This window comes from Oncorhynchus clarkii, chromosome 7 (assembly GCF_045791955.1).
Source record: "Oncorhynchus clarkii lewisi isolate Uvic-CL-2024 chromosome 7, UVic_Ocla_1.0, whole genome shotgun sequence".
NCBI lineage: Eukaryota > Metazoa > Chordata > Actinopteri > Salmoniformes > Salmonidae > Oncorhynchus > Oncorhynchus clarkii.
In genome coordinates, this window is record NC_092153.1 from 44,051,911 (window position 1) to 44,066,973 (window position 15,063).

Consider the following 15,063-nt stretch of genomic DNA (forward strand, 5'->3'; position numbering starts at 1 on the left):
GTGAACATTTACCAAATGACATGGATGATGTGCTGTTGGGAGAGGAGAGCAGAATTCAGTGGTTCATGTAGGTTTCATACAGCTACCATTTTTGTAATGTTATTTGTTTACTGTTCCATGAAGAGAAAGATCAATGAGCTCTGAAATGACTGTCACCCAGGGGAAGGTTTTGACTGAAACCGCGGCACGTTTTTCTGTTTTGAGTAGAGACGCAGAGGTTGTGTCACCACGATAAAAGCTTCACCCTGAGGACGTCAAGTCTATGAAAAAGCATTGTTCTTGTGTGCTTCAGATTACATGATGGTGAAGTCCGGGAACCGTTCCACTACAATCACGCGGACGCCTTATCAAGCCACATCAGCCCTTACAAGCCTGCCTCCAGACAGCCACGTGACGCACGCAGCATGCCTCCGACTCCACTCCTCACCCGCAATGCCTACAGCAGTACCCAGATCAGGTAGGCCAGGCGTCCATGTCCCATTACACGCCTCGCATACACAGCTGCCTCCTGATGTTCACATCAACATCTGTCTTGGCACCAGCCATGAGCCCCAATTAGACTAACCTCCAGTCTAGTGTTGTTTTCTGTACAATGTATTGTAACCCGATGTAACATAGTTTTCCATATTTATTTGATATGAAAAGGGCCGAGGATCCTATTCTAATGGTGTTTATTCCCAGGTCGGAGGACGGCCCTCAGCATTTCCGCCAGCGGAGTGGCAGTCTGGAGTCCCAGTCTCAGTTCCTGGTCGAGACCGTGCCCCAGGCGCCCGTGTCCGTCTTGCCACGCCGCAGCAACAGCACGGAGTTCCTGGACGACGGCTCATCCTACACCAGCCAGTCCAGCGTGGAGTACTCGGCGCCCGGGAACCATACCCACCGACCCAGGGACCGACGTCGGGGCAGGAAGAGCAACGTCTATGCCAACTCGGGCAGCATGCCCAACCTGGCACAGACTGACGCCCGCTACAACACATACCAGCCCCCCCGGGCACCACGACCCACCACCACGGCCTACTACGTGACGGGCTACCCCAGCTACCCAGAGCCAGACCCCTACTCTAACGGCGTCTACATGTACCACAACGAGTTGGAGGGTCATTACAACATCCACCCCTCCTACAACGCCGCGCCGGCCTACCACAGACATGATGCGTACAGCAGTCGCTATGGTGACGACGAGACGGACAGTATGGCCCAGAATCCCTACGCCACGCTGAGGCCGCCCAGGAACCGCCATGCTCCGCCCAGGACGGAACACGTGACCAGGAACATCCAGAAGGCACTGGTGGAGGAGCACCTGAGAGGCTGGTATCACCGCAACGCAAGCCACAAGCAGCCACAGGCCTATGACTACAATCAGAGGGGTTCCCAGCAGAGCCTTGGCTACCAGACCATGCCCTACTCCTCAGGTACAGACAGCATGCCAAAGTCTCTCCTCTCACATCACTCGCATCCAGTCTGTTAGTCAAAGGCAATTATTTGGTTTCACTTGTATGAGCGGCGCAAAACGCCCAACTCTGCGTTCGAGCATGTCGACAAACGCTAACGTTCAGTCACTCGTTAGCGCTCTATATCTCAGAGCCCTGTCATCCTGTTCTAACGCTACTTTCTTCCCCTTTCTGTTCCAGTCTCGTCTCATCAGTCCTCTACAGCAGGAGGCCGGCCCGGTCACCTACGTGGCGGTATGGTAGAGTACGACATGCCCCTGCCGGTGCAGCAGCATTACCCCTCCTATGGCACAGCACATTACGGCACAGCTCACCAACCCGCCTACAGCAGGTGAGCTCCTGGCCCCATTTCAGCTTCTTACCTAATTAGATACTTAACCCATGGTCCTGAGAATCAATACTGTGTCATTATGTTGAATGGATGCTTGCTGGAAAAAAATTAAGCTTCTATTTGGTTTATCAGTCACACACCATTGTGGCCGACATTAGGCTCCCTTACTTGACCACGATATGTCCCAGACGTTTACAAATACCCTTTGATAGTTGGTGCTCCCTCAGTCACAAGCCAATTAGCATGACTGCTTGGATTGGATTATAGCATATAGCGTCTGTCTGTGCAGCCAATAGTCAGCTCTTCCTCTTACTGGGATTACGAATGGTGGTTCCTCTCCTGCTTTAACTGTCCACTGGACTGCTCTCTTCATAGATACGGCTCCTCTTCCTCCTCCTCCCAGCACTCTAAGCGTTCCTGGTACAGCCCTGATGGCCAGAGATGCTGTGGCTTTGTCCCTACCAGCTCTTCCTCTGCTTCCTCCCTCCTCACCTCCCCCTTCTCTTCCTCTTCCCCTCGCTGTGGGCTCCGGCTGAGCACAGGGCTGGTAGGCCAGGGCTCTAGTCCCCATGCAGCAGCCCCACAGCTCCAGAAGCCAGATACTTAGTAAAGTCTCCTTTGCTAAGTGTAGCCCATGATAGTAGTAAGTAACCAGCTACCAGGCCTGTCTGTGGTTTTGCTTATTAGTCTGTCCTCATTGTTTGCTTGTTTTTATTTTTTAAGTGAGCTAAAAACGTCCTGGTCTGTACCTTGGACTTCTCTTTTTCAAGTATCAAAGCTGTTTGAGCCGTCTCTCTTGTTCTTTCTCTCTCTCTCTCTCTCTGTCTCTCTCGCTCTTTGGTAACTGCATGGCTTTTAGGATTGTTGTCTACGCCTGCCATCTCTTTCAGCTGCCATACTAGTTCCAATTGTCATCCAGCGGTCACATTTCTCTTATGGGGTGTGCAAAGGCACACATACACCACTTAAGCTGCCTCCTCCCTCTCTGTTATTGCTATCACTCACCCTTGACCCTCTCGTGCACAGATGTCCCCCAGCAGAGTATGAGTGGAGGTGCTGTGGTAGACTGGAGCCGGGGCCAGCATGGGCTCCGGGGTCATTAGAGATGTATGACGCTGGTGCCTATCATGGTACTGAGTTTTGACCAGCGAAATGAAACCGCCTAATCACAGGCACTGCACTAAAGAAAGGGTGAGAGAGAACAAACTACCCACAAAGATGCTATGGTGTTGGTGGGGACTCATTTTGTACGTGGCAGTTCTTCTACTCTTTACTCGTGGTGGTGTCCACTGTTGGTGGTGGTGGTGGTGCAGCTCTGGAAGTGGTGGTATATGTGGAAGAAAATGTGACCCTGCCTGTCGGATATCTGAATGCTCTGTGTTTCATGCGTGTTGTTCTGTGCATCTGCTTTGTTTTTAGGTGTGAGAAAAGTTTAATCCTGGGTCAAACACACACACATTTTGGCATTTTCAAACCCGGCATAGAATTGTCAATTTTTCATTTCTCTAGCACTGTATCCCAACCAATCAATATCCCAGGGTTAAATTATTCAAATAACTTTCCACCAGTGAGAAATGTCTGTTTGCTTGGATTGTGTTACCAGCTTTGTTTATTTTTAGCCTAACCTGTTTGTATCCTGTATGTGTTGCAGATCCTATGTAGATGTGAACCAAACCGATCCATTCATCGACAGCCAAACCGATCCATTCATCGACAGCCAAACCGATCCATTCATCGGCAGCCAAACCGATCCATTCACCGGCAGCCAAACCGATCCATTCACCGGCAGCCAAACCGATCCATTCACCGGCAGCCAAACCGATCCATTCACCGGCAGCCAAACCGATCCATTCACCGGCAGCCAAACCGATCCATTCACCGGCAGCCAAACCGATCCATTCACCGGCAGCCAAACCGATCCATTCATCGGCAGCCAAACCGATCCATTCATCGGCAGCCAAACCGATCCATTCATCGGCAGCCAAACCGATCCATTCACCGGCAGCCAAACCGATCCATTCACCGGCAGCCATACAAACTGCAGCTTGGATCCAGACGTCCAGCGACTTTACTGGCACGAGGGCTCCTCCAAACCTGGAACTATAGTCTAGCGGTCAGACCCATCATGAACGGTCTCAACTTCCACTTTGTGACACTTTCATGTGCCTTGGACTGCACTTAACTGTTTTTCTGGATGGAAGAAGGGACCCAAAGAATCAAATAACAACCCTATGGAATTCACACTGGGAAGGACCTAAAGTCGATGTACAGCTGATTTGAGTTCTCCTACACGGAATTGCCAAAGTGGGTCTATCTGCATACAGTCATAGTTTCTGAAAGCAGAATTACAACACGGTCACCTGATCTGAATGTTCTGTATTGCTAGATTCTGTGTGTGTGTGTTGCGCATGGAGTTGCACTTGGTGCTGTGGCTGGTTGGATTAGTTTGAGGGTCTGGGATGACAGTAGGAGGATGGAGGACAATGAACATGACTTGTCCTGCGTGACCAATATATGGGGAAGCTGTATGCTCACCATTACAATGAAGGATCTTTTGAACAATGACATGTTGAAATTTAAGGATGGAAATTGGATTTTGAGTGTAAGGATGCCAACCAATGGCAACCTGCTGAAACATTCTCCAGTCTACCAGTGTCCAGAGCCCATTCTATGGTAGCGTTGTTCGTAGTTATGTACAGCACTTGGCTATTCTTTGTTGGTCAGTATTCTTGCACCAGCCATTTACAAGCATTTGGACCTCGCTCATTCTCAGCAATTTGATCATCTTGACTTCCAAACGCTTCAGTCTAACGCGTCGGCTTTTATACCGTCAAAGACCATGTTAACACTTTATCAATGACTGTGATGTTAATCCTAAGTCTATTACAGGGCTTCATTTTGTCGATACAAAAATCTTTTTTATTTTTTATTTTATTTTTTATGCTTACTGCATCCCATGCTGGACTGGACTGGTGCTCTCCATTCCTCAAGAAGGAATTTGTATGTACCTGTTGATCATGTAAATACATTGTACGGTTCTGTCTGTTTTCAGAGCATTTTCTTTTGGTATTTTAAGAAGCATGTAATATATAGTAAACAATCAAATATTAAGCTGGTTCTTAGTTATTTGTATAATTGAAATGCATTTGAATTAAAACATACATTTTGAACTATATCCTCAGTTCATTCGTGTTTTACTCTCTAAAATGGTTGCTATTAATGTGTCATGAGAAACACTGTTAAAATAACAAATCTCCAGTAACTGATTCAGTAAAAGAGGATTTAAATCCAGATCCATTTAATCAAGCACTTAAATTAAATTGTCTACGTTCAGCCAGGGTAATTAGTTCATTGGGTTTTACCGTAAAAAAAGCATTGTACTTTCTTTAACTTAAAATGATGAATTTAGAGCTCAGGACAATAATATAATGACTTTTTTTAAAGTTCCAATGCAGCTGTTTTATATCAAATCATTTCTGGGTAACAATTAAGTACCTTACTGTAATTGTGTTTAATTAAAATGGTCAAAAAGAAACAAATAACTTTATCAAAGAGCAATTTCTCATGTAAGAAATTTGCTCGGACTGCCTGGGAGTGGTCTGAGTGGGGAGTGGAAAACCAAAAACTGTTATTGGCCGAGAGGTTTGGAACTCTTTCTTATTGGCCTTGTAACTAATGTACCGCCTGGTGAGGTCACCAGGCAGGTCATAACGCCATCCCACCAAAACAGACGGAAATCTCAGGCAGTCTTTTCAAATGGCTCTTACACTTATGTCACAGTATTATACACCCTCTGAATGGCTCAATTGTCACAAGGCTTAAAAATCTTTAAACTGTCTCCTCCCCTTCATCTACACTGATTTTAAAGCTGATTTAACAAGTCACATCAATAAGGGATCATAGCTTTCATCTGGATTCACCTGGTCCGTCTGTCACGGAAAGAGCAGGTGTCCTAAATGTTTTGTACACTCGGTGTATATCTATCCCCCTGCACTTGCTAGTGGCAACTTATTGGGGTGAAATGTGACGAGTATAACCTGTCATAGCTGTAAACAACTGTTGCTAGCCTCAGAATTTAAGACTCAATTAGGGTGCTCGGGCTCCATTTTCTGACCACTGTGTAGTCAAGCTGGTTATGGGTCTGCAGAAGTTGTAAACCAGACAAACCAGTTTGTTTAAAGGCTGACACCCACTGCCCTTCCCATAAATTACAAGCTAGAGTAAACTGCTCTAAACCTGGGCCTGTTCAGAAGGGTACAGCATTGAAGAACATTCAAAAAGAAATGCAGTACAGATATAATGGTCATGCTGAATAGGGAAAGGAGTCCGCTCTATTCATTACATTTCTATCTACATTTTGCAACGTTTCACTTCACTTACTAGTCAAAACTCTGTCCATGTAGTGTGAGTGTGTTTCCGGAACATGGCGCCTCAACTCATCCATGGAGCAGAATGTGACCCTTCACCTCTTTCCTCCCTCCCCAGCCAGCCGGCACACATTTCTCAGTACTTCAAGTATATCCTACTATCATTCCACCACTGTTGACCCTACTATTGAGGCTACAGTTCACCAGCTTGCATTGTGTATCCCTCCTTGGAGTGTTATGGCTCTTAACGCCACTGAACTCTGGGGAGGGTTCCAGGTCCTTGAGTTTACCCGAGGCAGAGCGTGAGAGAGACATACTTCTGCAGCTGTCTTCCCCAGTCTCTCTCCTCCCTGGACAACAGCTGTCTTCCCCAGTCTCTCTCCTCCACCTCCCTGAACAACAGCTGTCTTCCCCAGTGTCTCTCCACCTCCTCCCTGGACAACAGCTGTCTTCCCCAGTGTCTCTCCACCTCCTCCCTGGACGATGGCTGTTCCAGCTGACACAAGACTACATAAACAATGGGCTCCTGTGTGTGTCGATAGACCACAAAGACACTCCCCTGATGTCAAGTGCAGACATGTGGCTAGCTAGACCCTGCCTGCTGCTTACCCTGCTCAGGGTAAAGCAGCTGTCAATCCGGATGATAATTGGTCATCACGCCTCAGGGCAGCAGGTCTTCTGCTCAGGGAGCAATATTCCTGACCTGTAGTTGAGGGGTTAGCTGGATCAGTGTTCTGCACCTAAACTGGGGGGGGGGGGGTTATTATTGTTTGTGAGATCATGAAGAAACAGTAATAATGGGTAGATGTCTCATAGCACTGCAGATTAAAGTGGTCTCATGCGGGATATGACCGACTGATACAGGGTTCTGATGGCATGATGGATTAAGGCACAGCCAGCTGACGGTGTTGACCTGACTTCATGAATGTTGCATTATGCTGAATTACTCCATTTCATGCCCAGTGACTGACTTGTTGCAACAAAAACAACAAGAGACAGATGTTGTCATCCCCAAACCCATAACAGCACATGAGAACACAACAGCCCCCAAAAAATGCTAAATACAAAACTACATGTGCTGTGTCAGCAAACTGTGGTCAAATGCATTCACACAGCAAAGTTAAAAAGCCTGATAGGGAGGGTTACACGGGTCATGGTCTGCCAGTAATGGCTAGTTAGGAAACACTTTTTTGAATCCCTGTTCAAAATATTCCAAACACACTACAGCAAAGATGCGTGTGTTTTGGGGAGAGTCTCTGCAGCACAAAGGATGTTTCCTCACCGGGCTCCTTGCCAGAGTAACACGCATGTTCTTAAAGCCTCACACTAAACATCTGTTCAGATCAGGAGGCAATACACCAAACACATGCCTGTTGTCTGTTGTGCGAAGCAGCTCGCCCATGTTTGTGTAAATCATCACAAAAGCTGGAGGGGGAGAGAGAGAACAAGGGCCTCCACCGTGTTCTCTGCTCTGAGACTTGAGTTTACTGCCGCTTGGGCTTGTGCAATTCGTGTGCTCCCAGGTTGCTCAATGTCGTCCGCATGAAGGAAAAGTGGCGCAGGAGGAGACATAAATCACACTTGTGCAGTTCTCCGAGAGGACCGATAAGGCCTTGCAGCTGAACTCTCTCTACCGCTCACACTTAAAACACTGCACCCGAGTACACCCAGGCCATCAGTTCCTGCTGTCTATCTTTCTCTCTCTCTCTCCATCTCTCACGCGCACACCCTTAAAAAAGACACCGTTATGTAAATCATAAAACTTTCTCTCCGAGGCTTGTAAGTGCAATAGAATGATCACTTTGTGATTTGAAATGAATTTCCAATGTGCGCCTATGAGAGGTCGAAGTAGCTGACAACAGCAATCCAGAGAAAGTTTGGCGTTGAGTGACTGCAGATGAATCCACTCTGTCACTGACTGTGCAGTATTCCGCTCTTCACTATAATCTACTGCAGCCTATTGATTAGCATTGGGACAAGTGGAGAGAAGGTAAAAGTTAGGCCATCCATCACCCTGGAGGTACTGTGGAGATAAAACAGGGTGAGGCTCTGAGTGAATGCTGATGGGACATAGGTTAGGATCCCACATTCCTTTGAAGTTCTAAATCAAACGCTTGTTCAAAGGTCATTTGATTATGAAATGCACAATATTGAATATCTCTCATATAGTTTATTAGGACACAATTGGCTTGGTTCTTTTGTTTGGTCCTTTTATTAGCGTAGAATGTCAGGTTACTTTCTGTCCCAGTGAGAAAAAAACACCCTAAGCATTTAATGGCTACAGATGTGAGTGCTATGGGGCGATTTGGACAGGTTACCTTGGCGTTCTTGGAAACAGGAACTATGGTTTTCTGCTTGAAACATATTCAGTACCAGTCAAAAGTTTGGACTCACCTACTCTTTCAAGGGTTTCTTTATTTGTACTATTTTGTACATTGTAGAATAATAGTGAAGACATCAAAACTATAAAATAACATGGAATCATGTAGTAAGCAAAAAAAGTGTTAAACAAATCAAAATATATTTTACATTTGAGATTCTTCAAAGTAGCCACCCTTTGCCTTGATGACAGCGTCGCACTCTTGGCATTCTGTCAACCAACTTCGAGGTAGTCACCTGGAATGCGTTTCAATCAACAGGTGTGCCTTGTTAAAAGTTAATTTGTGGAATTTTATTTTCTTCCAATGCGTTTAAGCCAATCAGTTGTGTTGTGACAAGGTAGGAGTGGTATACAGAAGATAGCCCTATTTGGTAAAAGACCAAGTCCATATTATGGCAAGAACAGCTCAAATAAGCAAAGACAAATGACAGTCCACCATTACTTTAAAACATGAAGGTCAGTCAATCCAGAAAAGAGGATAAATTCATTAGATTTACCAGCCTCAGATTGCAGCCTAAATAAATTCTTCACAGAGTTCAAGTAACAGACATTTCTCAACATCAACTGTTCAGAGGAGACTACGTGAATCAGGGCTTCATGGTTAAATTGCTGCAAAGAAGCCACAACTAAAAGACACCAATAAGAAGAAGACTTGCTTGGGCCAAGAAACCCAAGCAATGGACATTAGAGCGGTGGAAATCTGTCCTTTAGTCTGATGAGTCCAAATGTGAGATTTTTGATTCCAACCACCGTGTCTTTGTGAGACGTAGTGTAGGTGAACGGATGATCTCCGCATGTGTGATTCCCACCGTAAAGCATGGAGGAGGTGGTGTGATGGTGTTTTGTTGGTGACACTGTCGTGATTTATTTAGAATTCAAGGCACACTTAACCAGCAAGACAACCACAGCATTCTGCAGCGATACGCCATCCCATCTGATTTGCACTTAGTCCCACTATCATTTGTTTTTCAACAGGACAATGACACAAAAACACCTCCAGGCTGTGTAAGGGCTATTTGGCCAAGGAGAATGATGAAGTGCTGCATCAGATGACCTGGCCTCCACAATCACCCGACCTCAACCCAAATGAGATGGTTTGGGATGAGTTGGACCGCAGAGTGAAGGAAAAGCAGCCAACAAGTGCTCAGCATATGTTGGAACTCCTTCAAGACTGTTGAAAAAGCATTCCAGGTGTAGCTGGTTGAGAGAATGCGAAGAATGTGCAAATCTGTCAGCAGGGCAAAGGGTGGCTACTTTGAAAAATATAAACTATTTTTTGATTTAACACTTTTTTGGTTACTACATGATTGTGTTATTTCATAGTTTTGATGTCTTCACTATTATTCTACAATGTAGAAAATAGAAAACCCCCAGAAAAACCCTTGAATGAGTAGGTGTGTCCAAACGTGACTGGTACTGTATTTATTTAACACTTGTTGAAAACAAAAATTCACAACTAATAATTTACAGTGATTTCACAATTTATCCTTCATAGCCAAGCCGGTCAGTTGTTTCTCTTAATTGAAAATAATTAAACATAGATTAAATACCTCCAGATCTTCTGAGGAAAGAGAGCAATAAGAAAGATAGTACAGCTTAGTAGCAAAGTAAAGGTCTACTCTCTACAAATCAGCATTTTCACATTGCAATGTTTGCATCAATAAAAGGGAGAATGCACAGCACTTTAAAAAGCTAATTCCCTACTGCTTAATTTGCGAGATAAATTGTGAATTCATCTATGGAACAATAAACCTAGTTCTGTTTATTTTTCAAACCAAGTGACCTCAATCAGTCCGGTCACAGTTTTGCTTTTAACGCCACAATATTTTCACTCCTTATATTTACAAAAGTCACAATATATAAATAAGTTGTATAAATATTGCATACAGGATTTGGAAACACTTGCCCAACTACACACACAAATCCATTTAACGGGGAAGACTCACATGTGAACTATTGAGATGCAGACATCACTACTTAAAAAAAAAAAAGAAGTGCTCTGACAAGTTTTGGGTGGGAGTAACAAATACCCTGAGGTTAAACTAACGCTTGTGTTTTCAACACATGTTCTCTAGTCTAAACACACATACACTTGCATGTGCAATAGGCAATACGGTTTCTAGCTGAAGTCTTCAAACAAGCTGAGATGTATTACAATCATTCCCATTTAACATTGACTGCATGCAATGAGACTGCACGTTAAAAGGGGGTGTGCAAAGGAATCCTTTCCCATCCGGTCAGAGGCCAGGGAGGCTGATAGGGGACCTACGACAACACAGGGACTGTGGCGTCTGTGTGGAGTTCTCATCCTTCCTTTAGTTTTCCTTCCAAGAATTCTTGGATCTTTTGCAGACTCTCTTCTTGCTGGCCCAGTGCATCCAGTAGAATACCTATTGGTGACTTCTTTAGCCCCGCCCCCTCCATTTTATTCTCCAGTTTATTCTTCATGTTGCGAAGGCGAAATGAGGCATGTGCAAAGATCACTGAAATCCAAAGAAATAGATGCAGATTAATATTCTTAAATGTGCATGACACCTCTCTGCCTAGAACTAATGTGATGTCGTAATGAAGTGTAGGCTAAAAGAAACAATTAATACAAATAAAAAAAAACGTACAGAGAAGAGGAAACGTGATCCCAAATATGAAGACCATGACGCCATCGAAGAGAGACATGAGGAAGTAGCTGGCAAGCATCACTGCCATGACAAACAATGTGGGGTTCTGCCTCTTAAAGTCCTTGATCATGGCCTTATTCTCTCCAGCCCACACTGAGCCCAGGAAGACCAATGACACCACCGCCATGCCCATGAACATCTCCATAGGGTTCAGAAACCTGCAGGGAAGCACAACATACTGAACGGGTAGGATCATACACTGGCTGGAACAGTGTGGAAGTGTGTGGAACAGTTGATCTTTCATACTTTGTAGTCAGTGATACCATCTAGTGGTGAAAGACTGTCAATACATCAACATGACTTCCAATTTTTCTAATGAAAATGTGTATTTCTACAAAACATTATTAACTCAATCACAATAAGAGCAATTTCAAAGATTATGGTGACGTGTTACTGAGGTGAATCTACATCATCAAGATATTACAAAGCAGTGACATTTACTATAACTGGCAAAAGAAATGGCCTGATGAAGGATGAGAGGAACTTTTAAACAGCAAGTAGTTTGGACATTGCTTCACAGGCTATGTTAAGGATGTTAGAATTTCTCAGACTTTATTCTAGAGTGTTGTTTTAGATCATACGACGCTCTGACGTTACATCTTCAGACTCCAATGGTGAGCTTTCCCCAACCCACAGTTATTTTTATTTATTTGATTAAGGACAGCTTACTCTCTGTGCTCTATTCATCTCATATTCCTGTTATCTAGAACAGCAGCTGATGAGTGAGCAGGGATTAGGGGCCTAGTAGCTGACCACCATAGCAACAGTGTGTCATCATAATCAGGTAGGTCTAGCCAAAAGATGACTATTTTTAGAAACCCTAACTCCACATTTCTTAAGTGGAAACTCTTCCTCTTAAGTCATTTTTTGTGATCAAGTGTTAGTAATGCACTGTCATGTTCCACCATTTGTGAAATGACAATAGCATAAATCTGAGCAACTTTGGAAACAAATGAAGAAATGAGACACTTGCAAGGCTTTTATATTATTTTTCTAAAATGATTGTGAAATTAAATGTGAACATCATAAGAGAAAAGCTTAACTACATTTGCAATAAGACGTTGCAAGTCGAGTTTCAGGGGGATGCAAGACAAGTCTCTCAACCTGTGAAGCGTGCCCACATCCTCTATGCCCAAAATAGGTCTGGAGACTTTGTTTTACCAACCAATCAGTCTCCCTTGGCATTAGCCGTATCATGCTGCCAATCCTTCAGACATGGCAATAGAAGGAGAAAGCTCATTCAGATGAATTGTAAGAAATTACAAAATGTCAACATATGCGTTGGTAGCAATTAACATGGCAGGAAGCTCCTATGATTAGACTTTAAAGTGAGTCTCTCTGCCCCCAAAATTCGCAAATGATACCAACACTTTAATTTCCGGCTGGCATCAGTTAAAAGTACAATCTTGGATATGGGAATATGTTCATTGGTCATAGGCTACCCATTGAAAATGATTCTTTAAGAATGTATGCCTCAGCTTTTAGCGCAGCTGTTTTACCCTATCATAACCCAACATGTACTCCATTGTTCACAACAAAAAAACAAGAAGCACCAATAATGTAGGCCTCTATACCAAAACAAGTGGCGGGGCTGTCATTTTGCTCAAAAACGAATCCCAGATTGCAGCTTTTATAGACGTCAACACAACAGTAATGGTGATGGCCAGAGTTAACATAGATGAATAGACTAGGCAATGGTGGCCTACAGTAAAGCAGATTTCCAGATATTTTATGTTGTCGATACAAATTGTGGAAAGCGTCTCATGCTACTTACCCCACAATAAGGAAAACCATGACAGCCATCGCTAAATAGTTCGTCTGATAGTAAAGCAAGTTGTTGACAACCCTGTTGTTCCATTTAGGTAGATCTCTCACGTCTGGTTTAGCAAATCGGTCAGAACCTGGGAAGAAATCGTCCCAGGGTCTCAGCGGTGTGAGTTCTACCTTAGCCATTTTGCTACTGTATGAAGACTATGAAATATAATGAATATGCTTGTTGTAGGCTGCAGAACGTATGTCTGGCTACAACAAAAGGAAGATTACGCTCAAATATCATTAAAAAAAATACCCCTTCCATTTCTCGCGATAGCTTTCAAACCAACCAGTCAACCAATGATGTATATAAACCAATTATTTATATACACACTAGATGACATTCAAGGCACTATTTTGAAGCCAACTCGCATCCATCTTGGCACTACCCCACCGGCGTAAACAAATATTTTGGAAGGTATAGGAATGCATTTATTAATGTCTAAATGTGTTTTTTTCCCCACGTGTATTCTATTAGACACCTTAATGCATATGCTTAAATTATATTATGTGAGTTAAACATACAAATAAAACATGAATATATATTTTTTAAATATCCTCGATTTGACTTTGTTTTTTAAACTACATAACAACATAATGGTAATCATTTATTTGAATGGTATATCTCTAGTACATTGATAAACTGGGAAAATAAAGACGTAGCCTAGGCCTATTCATAATACAGTTTAATTCATATTTAATAGGAGTGTGTGCATGCATTGATTTATTGAGCTTGTTTTGGCTGATTTCATCTGAATATAATCTATTTCCCTTCCATTTGGGATTTATTATTTGGGACTTATTTTATTGTACTATTCAACATCATTTGTATAGAAGTAGCACGTAGTTTTGAACGAGGCATCAGTGGAGAGCAGGTATGGTGCTCTCACACTATAAGGGGGGCATTTGCTGCACTGATAGACATGCCACTTTCAAAACAACTGGGAACTCAGAAATCTCTAAATTCCGACTTCACTGCGTTCAAGACAACTGTAAACTCGGGGGAAAAAAACAAACTCCAACTGGGAAAAATCGTTTTGAACGGTCATCCAACTCGGAATTCCAACTCGGGACTTTCTGACCTGAAGATCACTGACATCACGACCTCATATTTTTCAGAGTTTCCAGTAATCTTGAACGCACCAACATACTTGATCCTCTCCCAATCAGTAGATGACGTGGACACATTTGACAGAAGTAACGAAAGTACACAGACTATAGTACCGAACCGTTTTTCATGTTCTAGTACTGCAAAAGTTTCGGCATACTGCGCAAGCAACACTTATCTCTCTGATGAAGTTTGATATATTTCAGAATGATCTAATGAATCAATGTAAGCGTCATCAACCATATATTTCCAGTCTCTGTTAATCTGTGTATAGCGCAGTCAAAATTAGCTGACAAGTGGAATTATGACATTAAGTATTTCGTTTGGGGGAAATGTTAGGCTTAGGTAGAGACTGCCCAAAAGTCGTAACAAAGTAACAAACCGAGAACACAAAAGTGTACAACAAAGTAACAGTTCATGCAAATGTTTGCGTGACATCTCACGTTGTTCTACTTTACCCCGCCCTTTTTTACGACGAAATGCACTCTCATTGGTCAGCGAGCTCTTGTTGTGAAAGCACACTTCCTGCTGTTGAATAAGCATGGTATGGGAATGTTTCTAAGACTCCCAAAGTAGTGAAATTCTTCATATTTTGTTGGTCAGTTCACATTAAATTTATACCCAACTGCATGACGATATAAGTATACTTTACCAGATTTACTTGTTATTTATTTTCTATATATATATATATATATATATATATATATATATATTTCGCTCACATGAGCCAATATGCTTGCTTCAGTTAGTAGCTAGCGGAACCTGGTTATATGAAAAACACGGAATCCATATCTGGAGGCTAGCTACTAGCTGTAATGAAATGGTAGTTGCTTGGTCACTAGGGTTATCTAACATTAGCAGAATGTGTGTTGCAACCACCACTAACGTTAGTTCATTCATTGCCACTGCACATCACAGCTAGCTATAGCTAACAGTCCC

The 15,063-nt window shown here is 43.3% G+C and overlaps 2 protein-coding genes across 7 annotated transcripts in view; one reads left to right on the forward strand and one right to left on the reverse strand.

Moving 5' to 3' along the window:
- Nucleotides 1-4,955, forward strand: part of LOC139413349 (FERM domain-containing protein 4B-like) — a 39,634-nt gene extending 34,679 nt beyond the window's left edge. Inside the window, exons 20-24 of one of the 2 annotated variants that reach the window (XM_071160607.1) lie at nucleotides 293-457; nucleotides 682-1,412; nucleotides 1,632-1,782; nucleotides 2,158-2,425; nucleotides 3,434-3,510. In XM_071160607.1, coding sequence (XP_071016708.1) covers nucleotides 293-457; nucleotides 682-1,412; nucleotides 1,632-1,782; nucleotides 2,158-2,389 — 1,279 coding nt within the window. In that variant the 3' untranslated portion in view covers nucleotides 2,390-2,425; nucleotides 3,434-3,510. Of the gene's footprint in view, nucleotides 1-292; nucleotides 458-681; nucleotides 1,413-1,631; nucleotides 1,783-2,157; nucleotides 2,426-3,433 lie in introns of both variants that reach the window. The other variant, XM_071160606.1, reaches the window with a different exon arrangement.
- Nucleotides 4,956-8,299: 3,344 nt separating this feature from the next.
- On the reverse strand, nucleotides 8,300-13,297 carry LOC139413350 (PRA1 family protein 3-like). 5 transcript variants are annotated; one of them, XR_011634792.1, is made up of 4 exons: nucleotides 12,979-13,297; nucleotides 11,145-11,362; nucleotides 10,351-11,012; nucleotides 8,300-8,704 (listed from the first exon to the last, which is right to left on the reverse strand). XR_011634792.1 is itself a non-coding variant. In XM_071160608.1 (3 exons), exons 1-3 carry the CDS (start codon nucleotides 13,155-13,157, stop codon nucleotides 10,834-10,836), a joined length of 576 nt encoding a protein of 191 aa, XP_071016709.1. In that variant the 5' UTR covers nucleotides 13,158-13,297; the 3' UTR covers nucleotides 9,818-10,833. The 5 variants fall into 5 exon arrangements, 1 of the variants encoding a protein (XP_071016709.1); XR_011634791.1 differs by having other exon boundaries at nucleotides 9,910-11,012; XR_011634789.1 differs by having other exon boundaries at nucleotides 8,300-8,612; nucleotides 9,898-11,012.
- Nucleotides 13,298-15,063: the final 1,766 nt, after the last annotated feature.

What these genes read in the sequence shown, in the direction of transcription:
- LOC139413350 (XM_071160608.1), bottom strand. Translation starts at nt 13,157, where the DNA reads ATGGCTAAGGTAGAACTCACACCGCTGAGACCCTGGGACGATTTCTTC. An exon ending in ATGGTTTTCCTTATTGTGGG is followed by an intron (nt 11,363 to 12,978) that starts GTAAGTAGCATG and finishes GCTTCCCTGCAG; the next exon opens with GTTTCTGAACCCTATGGAGA. An exon ending in GATCACGTTTCCTCTTCTCT is followed by an intron (nt 11,013 to 11,144) that starts GTACGTTTTTTT and finishes TTTGGATTTCAG; the next exon opens with TGATCTTTGCACATGCCTCA.